The following is a 15,645-nucleotide window of genomic DNA, read 5'->3' as shown; positions in this document are numbered from 1 at the left end:
AGCCAAAGCCACCCCACTAGCTCTAATGACCATTGAACCCAATTTCTCAGAACTCGACCACACATCTGTTGACTAATATATATCCCATCTTCCTGCATGCTTCTATCCCTTAAGGAGAGCCTTGGCTTCAACTTTGATCTCATCTCCTGTCACACCATAGCCAAGCCCCACACAAAAACCATAGACAAGTCCCACAAAAATAAACTCGCTTTGACACATGATAACAGTAGCCCATCCAACCTCATTATTTGAAGTATCAAAGCTAATCGCAGAGCTAACCACTGGAGAACTCGAGGAAGGTGGGTCAGTAATGTCAAGCATATTAGAAAATATAGGAGCACAAGTTAATGATGGAGTAGAGATACGATGTAAATGCATTTTCACTTATCTAGCAAAATACATTTTGAAGGATCACACTGGATTTGGGTTTGATATTTTGAAATAAAAAAAAAAAGACACTTGGTTCCTGTTGCGTCAGAAATCCTGTTGGAGCAAGCTCTGCCTGCAAGACGAGAATTAGTAGAGAGGACCGGGCGTCGCCGGTGATCTCACTCCGATGCTTAAGTTAGATCTCTGCGCAACAGTCAATTCAACGAGAATTCAAATAGATTGGTTTAGCGTTACCTCCCGTACTTAAGGTGGTTGAGAGATAGAATCGTGCCCAAATAGGTAAGCTGGAATCTCGGAGTGGAGTGAGACCGTTTCGGAGTGAATTGTGGGATAATGTTTATCCATAACTTCCCACGCGTCTAACTAAGCGCGATGTGGGCGAGAATCTCGGACGATGTTGGCCCAGGGTAAGCCTTGCGTTGTTTACGCAAGGCATGGAGGTCGTTCCTCCTGTATCTGGTTGTGGCCAGGCCGTTACCGTTTACAGGTGAGCGCGTTGCACCTTGGTGGAGGCGCGAGCTGGGGCTAGCTCATGCTTGGCGAGGTGACCCCTGTCCTGGGCTCGCGACCTCAATGGCTCGTTCTCGTCGCTCCTGGTCCTTTGTCCCACCAATTCCTATTAATCCAGATAAAGTAGGTAGCAACAGCCACCATCCAAAAAAACCAATGAAGCTCATACATTCCTCGGATTGAAAGTTAACCAATGTAGAACTCATAGCCTCTTAATTGTGAGATGTTTGCCCTTTCCAACTGAGTTAACTCCTTGGGTTTGATGTTTTCTCATATCCTGACCATTCTCATGGCGTAAATTTTCTCTCATAAAATTTCTAAAACTAAAATTAATGGTGGAAGTTTTTTCCTTCACCATGCAATAAAGGATCATCACCCCCATCAATGGCCATAAAAATCGGCCCACCCCTATTTACGGATGGTTGAATATACCCTCTCTTCTGTGCGAGATCCCCTATGGACACCCGATCAAAGGCTTCGGCTGAAAGAAGGAAAAAAAAAAAAAAGGGTGTACCGGTACCTAGTGGACAAGGTTCTCACCACTGCGGCTTCTGGGGAGGGTCATAATATGTGCAATCCTACCCCGCTTTGCCGCTTTGCGGTGAGACTATTTCCTGACTCAAATCCATAACCACTTGGTTACAATGGAGCAACCATACCACTTTCGTTGAAAGAAAACTTGGTACAAAACTAATTGTACGTGCACATGAGGAGAACTAGAGGGCTAATTGCATCATTTGCATGGGAAAGTGTTTCCTATGGAGGAGCGTGGTCCTTATACGCATGGGGCCAATGGAAACGCACACAGAAACATCAAATCGGCGGTCATTTCCACCTTTCATGGGGCGGATGGTCATTTCACCTCCTCTGTGTCTGAGCGTGGGCGCTACACTCCCCAACAGGAAATATTTCTCGTTTATTTATTTTTTCTTTCTTCTCCCAAGAGCCAAGACAAGGAAAAAGGCAAATTATCAGCGATTCAGCGCCACCCCCTGAGATTTGATTGGCTATTTCACCCCTATAACTAAATGTTTTTAGGCCTTTTATTGTCCATGAATATCAGCGATAAACCAAGTGGATTCTTGATGTTATTTGAGGTGGATTCCTAGGTCATTTCTTATTCTTTTCTGGTTCTATATCTCTATTCATTATAAATATCAGAATCAGTATCCAGGTAAACGATTTTTCACTTTACTCCCATTAATATACCATACTCTTACTCTTTTTCAATTCATATGTTCAATTCTTTGTACTCTGTTTTGGGCTACTAGCTATTAGTATCTGTTACTTAATTTGGGGTGCATTTTGCCTAATGAATTTCTTTTCTAATTAATGTTATCGTCATAGTTCTTTATGTGCCATCGTCATGTGACAAAAAAACAAAAAACGTTGTTCTGGACCAAATTAGTATCTGAAAATAACCAAAACATAATTGGGAGAATGGTTCAGGTTTCGGGGAGGGGAGTCCATCGTCCAGATATACGTACAGTCCATAGTTCAATGGATACCATAAGGTAAGGCTGGAAACGGGATCATGTTGGCTCCTAGGAACTCATCAAGGGAACATTCTTAATAAGCGAAAAGGATAAGAAGGAAAAAAAAGCAACTCCAAAGCCAAAGGATTAGAGTGATTAGGCATAATGAAGATGATTGGGGGAAAGAAATAGGGTAGCTGATTGGCTTGCAAACTTTAAATGCATTGACATCAGGATCGGACCTGATTCAGCCCTCTCTGAGGGACTCAATCACATTGCTTGGGAGGATTCCCTTGGAATTCCAACTGTTAGGCTTTGAATTGTAGTGGGTTTTGTATGGGAGTGAGATTAATTGTTGAGTGGGTGTGTGTCCTGCTTGTGATGGGTTGGGGTAAGGCGGGTATGTCCCCCCATTGTAACTTTTGAAATATTTTTTTGCTATCAATAAAATCTTAGGGGCCAGCCCGGGTCCCAGTGAATATTCGGATTTTAAAATATATATAAAAAATAAAAAATTAAAATAATTAAATAATTAAAAAAAAATAAAAAATAAAAAAAAAAAAAAGAAAAGAAGAGAGACAAAAGAAGAAAGAAGAGATGATTAGAATCCACAGCTTGGGAAAGAAGAAAGTGAAAGGGTGTGTCTGTTTTGGTGTTGTATTAGTGGGGGTTCGCAAATTAAAGAAGGGCCCATGTAAGGGAGAATGGGGGGCAATGTAAGAGAATTAATGGAAGTTAATACCGATCAACTGGGCTCTCCTCATAGGAGGCCCTTCCCCCGTACCTCTTAATAATATCACCCACCACCCCTTCAAAGGCTTAAACCATGTCTCTCTTGTCTTCGTTTTGTGTTACATAGCTTTAGGTGCCAGGCACCATAGAAGGAGTGAGAGAGGAAGGGAAGGAGGGGCAAGGGTGGGGACGGGAGGTTGTGTGGCGGTGTGGCCCAAGAGATGCTTCATTTCTACACAAAGTGTAATGCAATGCACCAAAAAGTCATTGGACCAAGAGAAAGATACGCAAGGGAATTGCAATTTGCAACTACCTTTTCTCTGTCCTCTTCTCTTGTTTTTCTTTTTTTTTTTTTTTTTTTTTTTTCCCTTTTCTCTCTCTCTCTCTGGCTGCTTGTTGTTTGTTACAAGCCAAATTTCTTCCCTTTCGTCATTACACTAGCTAGTGGTGTTTTCTTGCTGAACACGTAAGCTGCTTTGTGAGAAAAAGAAAAAAAAAACATACGGAATTAAAAATATGAGGGCAGAGAGAGAGAGAGGTGGGGGGGGAAGTGTTGCAAATTAATTTAGGAAGGAAAACTTTTGTAATTTCTAATGGAGTTGTGTCCGGGGAGGGGGGATAAATGAGTTGATTGCATGTCTCCTAGAGTCGTCTTCATGTCTTCTCTTTTGCGATGTGTTTCCGGGTTTTGGATTAGTTTACAATTTTATAAATAAAAGGTGCATGGTGACTTTGAATAGAGAATTAGAAAGAAACAGAAACCTAGCTAGCTCCTTCATCAACTCCAGAAGGACCAGAACCTCCTAAGACATGACTTTTCTAAGTCCCAATTAAGTTCAAACAAGGCCTCCCCTCCCCAATCCATACATCTCCATATCTTGTCTCCTCGCTTCGCTCAGTCCTCAATATTCCTCCCCTCCTCAACAACCAAAACTAACATAAACAACAACAATTCCCTAATCAATTTCATTAGTGCTCCTCCTAGCCAGCTCTGTCAAATCTATTTGTTATCGCTAGCCTAGCTATTCTTAATCTACTAATTAAAATAAATATTGGATTTTTAATTCATGCAATGTTTGATTTAATTTAATCTCGCCATAACCACCCAAGGCTACTCTTAATAATGCCATGCTATAAATATGGGGTCCCACGCATCACGATAAATCCATACATTGAACATTTCAACATTCCTACAACTACAAAGAGATATGCGGTAGCTAGCTTATCAATTAAGATCTAATATTACGTACACTTAGCTAATGCGGATTCTCACCCATTAATGATCTCGAACATCAATGACTAGGAATAGTCCACTTTAATTGTGAAAGTCTGTAATTTAAACAAAATCCATGTGTTTTAACTTTTTTTTGTTTTTTTTAATGTTGAAACTGTTTAGTGTTTACTAGTAATTGAGAGAGAGAGAGAGAGAATCAGATTTCAGACAAAGACCCTTGGATGCACGTGAGGCATAATCAATTGCGGAATTAGGGAACATGGGTCCTGGGGACATTATATTTTGAAGGTGTTGGGTGCTTTAGTTGTGTCTCAAGGAGATATGGAAACTGACAAAGGGAACATCATCTCTCTTCCACTCTTTTGTGCACAGTACAGAGAACAGAGTACACATAGATCGAGATGGTAATTAATTACTACTAATTATCCTTTAAGGGACTTTGGGAATTTTAAAGTGTACGTGTACGTGTACGTGTATGTATTATATCAATGTAAGGTTATTATTATCGATTAGTAGTAGCAGTAGTGGGGAAAGAGAATGCTATCTGTGAGCGTGTGGTACGCTGCCCTGTGCCCAGACACTGGAGGTATGGAATGACTGTCATACCCATTGGAAGACACAAATTCTCAAGAGAATGGTGATCAATCTGGGCACTTGTGCTAAGCGTAGGACCAGCATCTTGCATGCACCCAGATAGCATTCTCTTTCCCTATTGTTATTTTTCTATTTGAAGTTCTGAGGGTGGCATTGGTGCATAGGATTATGGATAGATACCTACAAAGCATGAATTAATTAGGATATCAAAGGACACGGGTTGCTGGTGTACGTCTGTTGCCCAAATAGGCCCACGTGTCTGTAATGTATGGTGTGTTGGTTCGGATTATCGGCATTGGATTCGAGTGGCTGCTAATTGGCTAAAGAAGAAGAAGACGACAAAGAGGAGGAGGAGGACCCATGCATGCAACCAGAAAGTGTTATTAAGTAGATGTTTGGTCTGATTTGGAGGTTGCTTTTCCAAGGAGAGTTGAATGAACGGAAAGAGAAGTTGGAAGTGTTAATTTTCAGAAAATCAGAATTACATGTAAATTTGCATGTTTGGTGTATTTGGGTAAGAGAGAGAGAGAGAGTTATGAAGAAGGTAGGTAGACTTGAAAAATTAGTGAAGCGTAAATAAAACAAGGGAAAAGGTTGGAATTTAAGCAAGGAATGATACATAGAGAGGTAGATTATTCTCTGCCGGCCAAAGGAAATACTCCAAACCAAACGTGAGAGAGAGGGAACTGATCGATGAGGAGGTGTCATTAGTCATTCGTTTACGTGTGTGAATGGGATTTAACTTCTTTTTTCTTATTCAGATTGTCTCCCATGTCGTCCTTAGGACCTTAACCGCTCACCCTCCTGTCCTGTCACCCTTCCCCTGCTTTCTGATTTTAGTTGAAACATGAAAGGTGGTTCTGCCACTCTGTCCGGCCTTTTCTGAGAAAAAGAGAGAAGCATCCCAATTCCCAACTGTCAATGACTGGTCCAACTACCTATTTATGTTTGTTAGTACTACTTTTCTATTTATTTATTTATTTCACATGATTAAAAAAAAAACAGACAAACACACCATTAAAGCCTTTGTGAATAATCCGGCAATCTCTCCCTTGATGCCCTGCATTTAGTTTCTATTTTCTACCATAAACTTCAAACAAAATTTTGTCTTTAATCCAATACACTCACAAAAGAAAAAGGGAGAGAGAGAGATAGGAGGATTCATCCATCTGATGGTTCTTCTGGGTTCATATTCCTGGTGACTCTGGTTATTTAAACTTACGCAGAGATATATGGTTATAAATAAACCACTCCTTACTCCTTAGAGAGATCATATTCCAGGCATGGATCAAAGTATTAGTATCGGATTGGCCAGATCGTATCAGTATCGATCGAAGCAAATACCGATGTGTGGTCAATCCTGGATCAATTATCAGTATTGAATTAAGGATTAAATCGTCAAAAAAAAAAAATAGAGATAAGTTTGACCGATCTATGTTGATATCGATCAATCTGAATCTGTATCGTCAGAGACCGATATCAATATCTTAATCTTTGATTTCGAATGAAATTTTGCTGCTACAAAGCTGGCAGCCAAGGAAATAAGATCTTAAAGGGTATTTTAATAAATACTAAAACTTAGGAGGGTATTTATGAACTCAAAGGAGAGGAAAATTATTTAATTTCCTTGGCTGCCAGCCTAGTAGCCTGCTACTAGTGTAACAGCAAAATTTTTTCCTGATTTCTGATGGATCGCCCAAACAAATCTGTGGAAAACACAACAACACAGAATGAGGGGAAATAAAAAACCCAAAAGATGGAAACGAAAAGAAAAGGAAAGCCAAACACCAATGGTTAGTTGAGCCGGTTGATTCAGTTCAACCCCCTCATAAATGATTGGGAAAAAAGAGAACGGTGCCGGGCGTGCAAAGAAATGACAGTTTCACCATGTACAAAAATGAAAAATACCCTGGTCAATAATGGCACGTGTAAATGTCGGCCACCCTCTCGACAATTTAAAATTTTCAGACCAACGACCCAACGAGTCTGTTCAGTTGATTGCTGAAGAAGGTCGACTTCCCTCTCGGCTCTCCCGGCCCCCTCCACAGTTCTATTCTCTCACTCTCTGTTTTTTTCATATTGTCTGATGAGTCTCTGTCTTTTGAGTCAGTAATTCCCTATTTAAGGTTAAGATGGCGGCTCTCACTCACTCTCTCTCTCTCTTTCCCCTCTCGTTTGAGAATTGAGATTGCAGCACGATGGGGAAGGCCAACCATTCTTCTTCGTCGTCGATTGACAGCAGCAAACACCCAACTATCTCATCTGCATCGTCTTCCTCTCTTTGCCACCAACCAAAGAGTAGTATTGCCAGCAGAGACTTGAGCACAGATCTTCGGCTTGGACTCACCCTTTCAAGATCCACCTCTCTATTCCCCGGTACCTTCTCCAATTCTGATTCCAGGTACATTCAACTAAAACGTACTCAACCTTATTACGTCCTCCTTCTTCCGGCCTCTTCATTACCTTTTTTTTCAGAAATCAGAAATATTAACTTCCCCCCTCCCCCCCCCCCCCTTCTTCCTTTCCTCCCTTTCTCAACTTTAGAATCGAGGCCCATTTTGATTCCTTTTGGTTTTTCCTGTGTCCCCGATTAGGGAAAAAAAGAGAGGTATAATTAGAATCAAAACCCAGCTTCCTAAAATATATTTATGTTGCAACTTTGATCCACACGGCATACCTGCAATTTTATTATGCCCCCCACTAATTGCTCCCTCTTAATATTGCATAAATAATCCTCATTTGGATTTCAGCCCATTTGAGATTTTTAAGCTTCTTAATTTCCTTGTTTGTAGAACAGGACTTGATGACATCTGTTGCATTCTTTTGTTCTGAATTTGAATTTTATCTCTCTGCTTTTTTATTTTTTGTTTTTTGTTTTTTTTTCCCAAAAACAAAAATTAGGGAGCAAGCATCAGATTGGCCACCGCTGAAACCGCTACTGAGGAGTACACTTGGAGATCAGAAAGGAAAGAATCGGGAAAGACGACCCTCCTTCTTCGTGAAGGTATACATGGAAGGGGTTCCAATTGGCCGGAAGTTGGACCTCTTTGCTCACCATGGTTATGACGGCCTAATCACCACTCTTGCCCACATGTTCAAGACCAGCATTCTCTGTAAGTTACTAATTAATAATTAACTGCTCTCTAGTACTACGACTGCCTACTGCCCCCGCCCCCATGTATATATCCGTGGACTTCTTCATGTAGCATTTCATTTCATCAGTCATATCACTGCACCATAAATTAATTAATAATGGTTTGAGGCCTTAACCTATTAGCAGTTTTTGTTTCATCTTCTTATATATAGTGTGCCGTTTCGATCTGTCACTAATCTGAATTACCATTTCAGCTACATATATGATGATTAACTCTCTCTCTCTCTTTCTCTTTTTCTTTTTCTTTTTCTTTTTCTTTTTCTTTTGGGGGAATTCAATAGGTACAGACCACCCTGATAGGGATAGAGTCCATTCTGAGTCAGATCAATATCATGTATTAACGTACGAAGACAAGGAAGGAGATTGGATGATGGTGGGGGACGTTCCTTGGGAGTAAGCCCTAATTAGCTTGATCACCTCCTTCCTCCTCAAAATCAGTTCCTACTAATTTATTTAATTTTACGACTATTTATCTGCTCTTTTTTCTCCTCCTTGGTTTTATATATTTGGGTTATCAGTTATCGCATGTAAACGCTTTGTCTAGTATTAAATTTGCCATACTTTTTCTGTGCTTATAGGATGTTCGTGACCACTGTGAAGAGACTCGAGATCACCAGAGCTAACAGATGCTAGAATCTAACCTACCCATGCCTATCTCTCTCTCTCTCTCTCTCTCTTTGCATTTTTGACTTGTAATTAAACAACAGTAGCAAAGAATTTGTTAAATTACAGATGTACAGCCTATACTCCCAAGTGATAGAAGCATAGGAATTTCAGTCTCTTCTTTGTTTTCCCCTCCATCTGAGATACAAATTAAGTTTCAGAAAAATGAATGTTGAAATTGATTAAGAAAGTTGTAAAAGTACTGTTGCAAAATTTTTAGAGAACTTCTAAAAAAAAAAACCTGGAAGAAAAAGGTTGGAGGGACAAAAAGATTTTCGAGAAGTTTGGGGGGGGGGGGGGGGGATATACATATGCTATGAGCTCTCTCTATCAATTTATGATTTATTTATCTATCCACTTGTTTTAATTGTTTTTTCTTTTTTAAGTATCTATGATCAACTTTCTATTTTCTTTTTATGCATAGTTTGTTGTCGAGTCACGAGTGGTTAAATGTGTGGTCCCTAGCTCCCAATCCCCATCCCTCTCGTGTAGTCAGAATACCATTGATGTCTTTCAACTCTTAACCTGTTTTTGTATCTTTGATTAATCAATGGGACACCACCCTTACTCTTGAGGTACTCTGAGTTGCTTGCATGATTGTGAGTTGTGAATCTTGTGACAAAGGTTTTAGTTCACGATAACAGCACCTGTGGCGGTCCTCATTGATACCGATATTGGTATCAATAGGGATAGATTGTGTGGGTTCATATCGTACTGATTTCAATAAATATTGATCAATTGATATTGGTTTTATTGTTCTATCGGTATTAATCAATTTGTATCGGTGTCATATCGGTATTGATCATGACCATCGATACATATCAATCGATATAGCAGATGAGGCATAAAACACCCCTCCTATCAGAGGCTGCCACATGGCCGACCCGACCTCAGTCCGAGAACCGAGTTGGGGCCGAGCAGGAGAGCGGGCCGACCCCATCTCCGATAAGTCACCTGACAGAGCCAAACTCAAGCGAGCTAGCCGGTGGCTGGGGCCGAGCTCATACAGGTCAGCCATAGACTCCTGGCCGAGCTTGCGGCCGAGACCAACCTCTCGGGCCGACCTCCCTTGCCGATCTCCTTTGCCGACCCCATGGGCCGACCTTCGAGGCCGAGCCCTCCTCCACTGAAGCTGCCGTAACACCCCACCGGGGACCTCCGGGCCACTTCGGCTCATCCCAAGAATCACGGGATAAGGATCGAACTACGATCCCAGTGCAACATGGAATCGCATTCTACATGGACTCTTACCTTAATAAGAGTCCGACCCCGGAAATAACTCTCCACTCCGCTCCCCGCGAGAGAACCTTCCGAAAGAAGGACTCCTACCATACTAGGACTCTTCCAACCGCCTCATCTCCTCCTCACTCTATAAATACCCAGGTATGGAGCACCATGGCTCAACTCACTTTTTGACTAACAGTTACGCTGTTGCATTGGAGACCTGACTTGAGCATCGGAGAGTCCTAGGCCGGAGCCACACCGGCCCTCTTGTGCTCATTGCTTGGTTTTTGCAGGCTCATCCGCGGGCGAACCAAGTACCGGAGGTTTTCACACGCAACAATAACCAATATGTATACCGACCATAGGCATGCATACATAAAAGCATGTAATATGCTCCCTAGTTACTGTGATCATGTGATGTGGTGGCATCAGTGAATGAATTATATGAGAAAACAAATTGGTGGAATGACTGAATTATGAACATTGTTAGCATTATGTAGAAATCTAGCCGATCGGTTTCGGTTTAGAATGAATGAATTATGAAAATTGCTGCATCACATGAAGGGTATCAACATAGATGTCATTTTTAATTTCATGGGGGTAGGACAGTTTTAGAGCTACCCCCTAGCTCTCGTGACCTTGAGTCTTTAGAATTATATAATATATAGAGTTAGGATGTGAATTTGTTTTGGTTCTATCAGTTTCAATTCCAACGATTCCTAATTAATCTATCGGTTCTTGAACCATTGAAAGACCAATAACTTAATTGATAGATTTAGAACCAGACCAATAACGTCTTATTGATAGATTCATAACCAGACCAATACGCTATGGTGGGTCAATTCTGGTTCCTAGTGGATCGGTTTTAGTTTGGTTCCCAATTCAGCCCAAAATTGACACCCTTAATTGAGCTTGGCTTTTAAAGTTGATACGTACACGTTTAACACACACTGTCCTTTATCAACTAGATTGATAGAATCATCACGTCATCTTGTGACTAAAATCACCAGGGATAATAGCTAGCCACAATGCCACATCAAGCTACCCACTATACGGCAGGGTGAGGGAGTAGTCTAGGTATACTACCGTAGGTTTTCGTATTTGATAAGTTCGATTCCTCTGCACATACATGTCGGTGCACATACATGTGAGAAGCAACCACCTGTCCTATTTTTGCCATTTATAATGGGGAGGAGGGGTATTTATGAAAACAAAATAAACATGTGACTGGCTCTGAGATGTACGTTCACCTACACATACATGCAGATAATTTAGGGATGGTGTTACTGACAAAAAAGAAAGCCTCTTTTTTTTTTTTTTTTGTTAAAAAAAAGACACCAAATAACCATCAAAAGAAACAAAAGACCCTAATCAAAACAAACAAAATAACCATCTAAAGAAACAAATCTAATAACATAGGCGAATAACAATTCCATGGGAAACAAACATCACCTTTTCCAAAATGCTGATAGCACGCAGATAGTATGAGAAACACCTAATACGATGATTCTGTCTCACAGTAAAAACATTATAGCCCTATGAAACATCAGCTACTTCAAGAATAGTTGCGCCAACGATGGTGAAACAGAAGAGGAATACCGTCACCAAGTTATATGGAAGAAGGAAAATTCCTTGCCTTGATCCACACTAGTTTCACGGGACAAAGATTCTAGAATCTCTTCCGAAGAAGCGACATATGAACTGTCAACTTCAAGAGATGCATCACATGCTCCGAAGGGAGGGTACAAAGTGAAATAATATCACTTTCCCTTCGAAATCCAAGCCCCAAGTCAGAGTCCATCATCCGTGGATGGAGGGTTCTTCTCTTCTTCTTTTTTATTTTTTGGAAAATCTACACATACCACCCCTGAGGTTTGACGAAATGATATTTTCACCCCCAGTTTTGGAAAATTCTATGTACCCTCTTGAGATTTGCAAACGGTAACAAATAAGTCCATTCCGTCAGTTCATGACTAACACTGTTAAAAATTAAACTTGAACTGACGAAATTGCCTTTCTAAGAAGAAACCAAAAAATAAAAAAATAAACACCAAAACCTGCAACTCATCTTTCCCAAAATCGATTGGGGAAGATGAGTTGCAACCATCCCAGCACCTCATTGATTCATCAATTACCCTTAAAAGAACTCCCAAAGAAAAGTTTGAAGAATCTACTCATTCTCCATCGAAGTGTGAGCACAAAGGCACTTGTATTTCACAAAGTTTGAGAACCATTCCTCAGTGTGCTCTAAAATAATCTGTTTTCTGTTGAAAATTCTAGGATATGCTCCTCATGATTCCCAAGAAGAAAGCCCAACTCATCTTCCCCTTTTTCAAACTCTAAAAGTTTGGGGAAGATGAGGGGAAATCGAATTGCAGCCTCTGGAACCGTCTCAAACAGCTTGAAATCTACAGATTTGGTGTCGCCTAGGTCTGTTGGAACGATCCAAAACACCACAGCTCTAAAAATCAAGTGGTCTTTGGACTACAGATTTCTGAAATTGAAATCAGTGGTAATCACTTTAGGTCTGCCCCAAATGCATATTCCACTTCATGAACTAAACACACAAAAATCAAATCTCCTCATACCATTTCCTTCCTTTTCCTTCGCCTCTGCAACTCTTTCTTTCTTCTTCGTCACAACCTCTCTAATACAAAGAAAAGCCGAAATACAAACATGTTTTTGCAAGTTGCAAGCACAACGCAAACCAGGGCCGATCCTTCTTCTTGATCGTGTTTCCTTCTCTGGGTCTCTCTTCTTCTGTCTTCAAATGCTCCACTCATTTAGTTACAAACCATGTTCTTGCAAGTTGTAACGTCTTCAACTGCTTATTTATTTCATTTATTAAAATTTATTTGTTGTTTTGTGAATAAAAACCTTGAAGACTAGTAGTGATATCAGAAACTTAGGGTTCCAGATGTTTTTATCAATTTGAGAAGGGTTCTCTTCTTTGATTCAGAACACTTTGTTGGTTTTGAAAAAGAGAAAAATTTCTCTGGTTGTTTAAAGCCCTAAATCGTGGTTGCTCCTTGAACATATTCAGTTTTAAGAGGATCAACGTGGTGTTTTGATTTCATCAATTTTTGCTGTAGATCGGCATTCTCTGGTGAAATATGTGTTTCCGGTTGAGAGATTGCCGAAATGGGTTCAATCGAAGTGTTTTGCAGGGAGGATTGCAAATGGAGAGAGTGCAAATGGGTTCAATCGAAGGGGTTTGTCCTTTATTTCTCTTAATCATAGTTACAGAAACAAAAGAAAAACCCTTATGGTTTTGAAACCTGCAACTCATCTTCCCCAATTCGATTGGGGAAGATGAGTTGCAGTTTTTTTTTCTTTTTTTCCTTTGTAAGGGTAATTTTGTCCATTCACCTCTTTTTTTTTTGGGTTCTTCTTAGAGAAGGGCAATTCCATCAATTCAAGTCTAATTTTTAACAGTGTTAGTCATGAACTGACGGAATGGGCCGAGTTGCAGTTTTTTTTTCTTTTTTTCCTTTGTAAGGGTAATTTTGTCCATTCACCTCTTTTTTTTTTGGGTTCTTCTTAGAGAAGGGCAATTCCATCAATTCAAGTCTAATTTTTAACAGTGTTAGTCATGAACTGACGGAATGGGCTTATTTGTTACCGTTTGCAAACCTCAGGGGGGTACGCAAAATTTTCCAAAACTGGGGGGGTGAAAATATCCTTTCGTCAAACCTCAAGGGTGGTATGTGTAAATTTCCCTATTTTTTTCTTAGCTTAATATCCTTATTTAAAAGAAGATCCTCCACTAAAACTACTTAATAAGATTAAAACTCCAAATCAGTAACCAATTCCTCCAAAATAGGCTATTTTCCAAGAAATTATAGCAATCTTTCTGCTTCAGTCCGAGCCACATGGGATTCAAAATTTGAATCCACATGCATATCTCCCAAGAAATCAAAATTATCTTTTGGGATTGGTGTGTGGCTTGTGTGATTACACTTTCATCAAAAAAAGATATCAAAATTATTACCACATTCATATCCCCTTTTCCTTATATATTCTCCAAATTCAAACTTTGAATTTGAAAATGCTCCACTTCAGCCACTTAAATCACTTCTATCAAGTTTCAGGGTTGAAGACTCGGAAGCACACACTTTCTGCTTGTGGTGAACCTCTTGATAGGCTGCTAGAAACTTGAATTAGGAGAGAGATAGGGTGCCACACTCAACTAGGTCAATGAACACGAGTAGATAGCAGATTGGTGCAATCTCAGTAAAATACATGTAACTTTTAACATATAACTCGGTTTGGCGTGATTCAGGTTGTAGATTCAAGATAATAGAAAGGGCAAAAACTTTTGTTCTTTAAGTGTTCACAAATTCCAAATGGAAGAATGTGATAATGGCTTGTGAATTAGAGGGTACAACATAGGACGAATCTGGAATGATAATAAAATAGTAAAAATTGAAGAAATAAAGAGATTGAGAGAGCAGAAGGATAAAAACCCCAATGAATCAACTCTTCTAGGTTGTCAAAGAAGGTAGATGCATCAATACTTCTAGACTGATTGATGCAACTCTTTAAGGCTACAAGGAAAGCTTCAATTTAGCTTGATTGAAGTGAAACTCTTATTGGTTTCTATGGAGAACTCATCATAGTTCAAGTGTCTACTTAGGGGAGCAACAATAATTTTCATTAATCAAAATTCAACTTCGCTATTACAAACAAGATAGGTAAACATTTTATAGGCAAAACAAAGTTAAACCTTAAAAACTCCTACAATATCTTGATCATCCATTAACAATATGATTCAAGGGTTGAGATTAAACCACTACATAATTTGCTAAGAAAGAAAATGACTTTTCATACAAAGATAATCCACTATTTAGTGTGTTGACCACCATTATATGCCATCACATAGATTATAATTTTCATGTCTTTGTGTAATTTTTCATAAATTGAAGTAATTCTTCGTGTTAAAGTTGAGCTTTTCAAGACTTCCTTTGTGGAGACCCAAGATAGAGTTTTTAGAAGACCAAGATAGTGCTCATAGGATGAAGTGCAATATGGAAAAGACCAAAAGACTTTGACTAGGATTCCACTATAAGCTTTAGTCCACTTTTAAGTGAGAATAGCTTGTTGGGATGAAAAGTGGCATAGCCACTTGGTGCTTGATTCCCTCTTGGCCTTGGTTCAAATGGATCAAATGGGCTTGGGCCCGGATATGGGTTGACCTCCTTAAGAGCTACACTTGTGTATGCACTTGGACTTGGGTTACATTATTTTGGGTTGCAGGTGCGCAAAGGAGTGGATTTGGGATTTCCCCCCAATTTCAAATCCTAAACGAAACCCAATTGGCAAGGGCAATTTTTCAGTTACATCATATTTTTAACTTTGTTAGTCATAAACTGACGGAATTGGTGTATGTGTTAACATTTGTAAACCTCAAGGGGGGTACACAGAATTATCCAAAACTGGGGGGTATAATTATACTTTCGTTAAACCTCAGGGATGGTATGTGTAAATTACCCTTTTATTTTTATATCTAACTATTTTATGGGGAAAAAGAACCCTACTTGGTCGTGTACAGCGCGCGGCCCCGACGTCTAGATACAGGATTGTGCCAAATGACTGCCACCCCCATAGAAAGGCATAAATTCTCGAGGGTTTGGTGGTCATTTCACATGGCCCTGTGTCTAGGCATAGGA

At 39.9% G+C, this 15,645-nt stretch overlaps 1 protein-coding gene across 1 annotated transcript; it reads left to right on the top strand.

Annotated features, from left to right (window-relative positions):
- The first annotated feature begins 6,989 nt into the window (after positions 1-6,989).
- LOC122671849 (auxin-responsive protein IAA31) lies at positions 6,990-8,891 on the top strand. The gene is made up of 5 exons (XM_043869299.1): positions 6,990-7,087; positions 7,119-7,336; positions 7,837-8,048; positions 8,380-8,482; positions 8,668-8,891. Exons 2-5 carry the CDS (start codon positions 7,134-7,136, stop codon positions 8,720-8,722), a joined length of 573 nt encoding a protein of 190 aa, XP_043725234.1. The 5' UTR covers positions 6,990-7,087; positions 7,119-7,133; the 3' UTR covers positions 8,723-8,891.
- Positions 8,892-15,645: the final 6,754 nt, after the last annotated feature.

Source organism: Telopea speciosissima, chromosome 8 (assembly GCF_018873765.1).
Source record: "Telopea speciosissima isolate NSW1024214 ecotype Mountain lineage chromosome 8, Tspe_v1, whole genome shotgun sequence".
NCBI classification, from domain to species: domain Eukaryota; kingdom Viridiplantae; phylum Streptophyta; class Magnoliopsida; order Proteales; family Proteaceae; genus Telopea; species Telopea speciosissima.
The sequence above is the reverse complement of the archived record's forward strand: the minus strand, read 5'-3'. Positions and strand labels throughout refer to the sequence as shown.

Bases quoted from the DNA above. Each gene is read 5' to 3' on its own strand.
- LOC122671849 (XM_043869299.1), top strand. From the start codon at position 7,134: ATGGGGAAGGCCAACCATTCTTCTTCGTCGTCGATTGACAGCAGCAAA. The intron at 7,337-7,836 runs GTACATTCAACT...AACAAAAATTAG, and splicing joins TTCTCCAATTCTGATTCCAG to GGAGCAAGCATCAGATTGGC. The intron at 8,049-8,379 runs GTAAGTTACTAA...TAGGTACAGACC, and splicing joins GTTCAAGACCAGCATTCTCT to ACCCTGATAGGGATAGAGTC.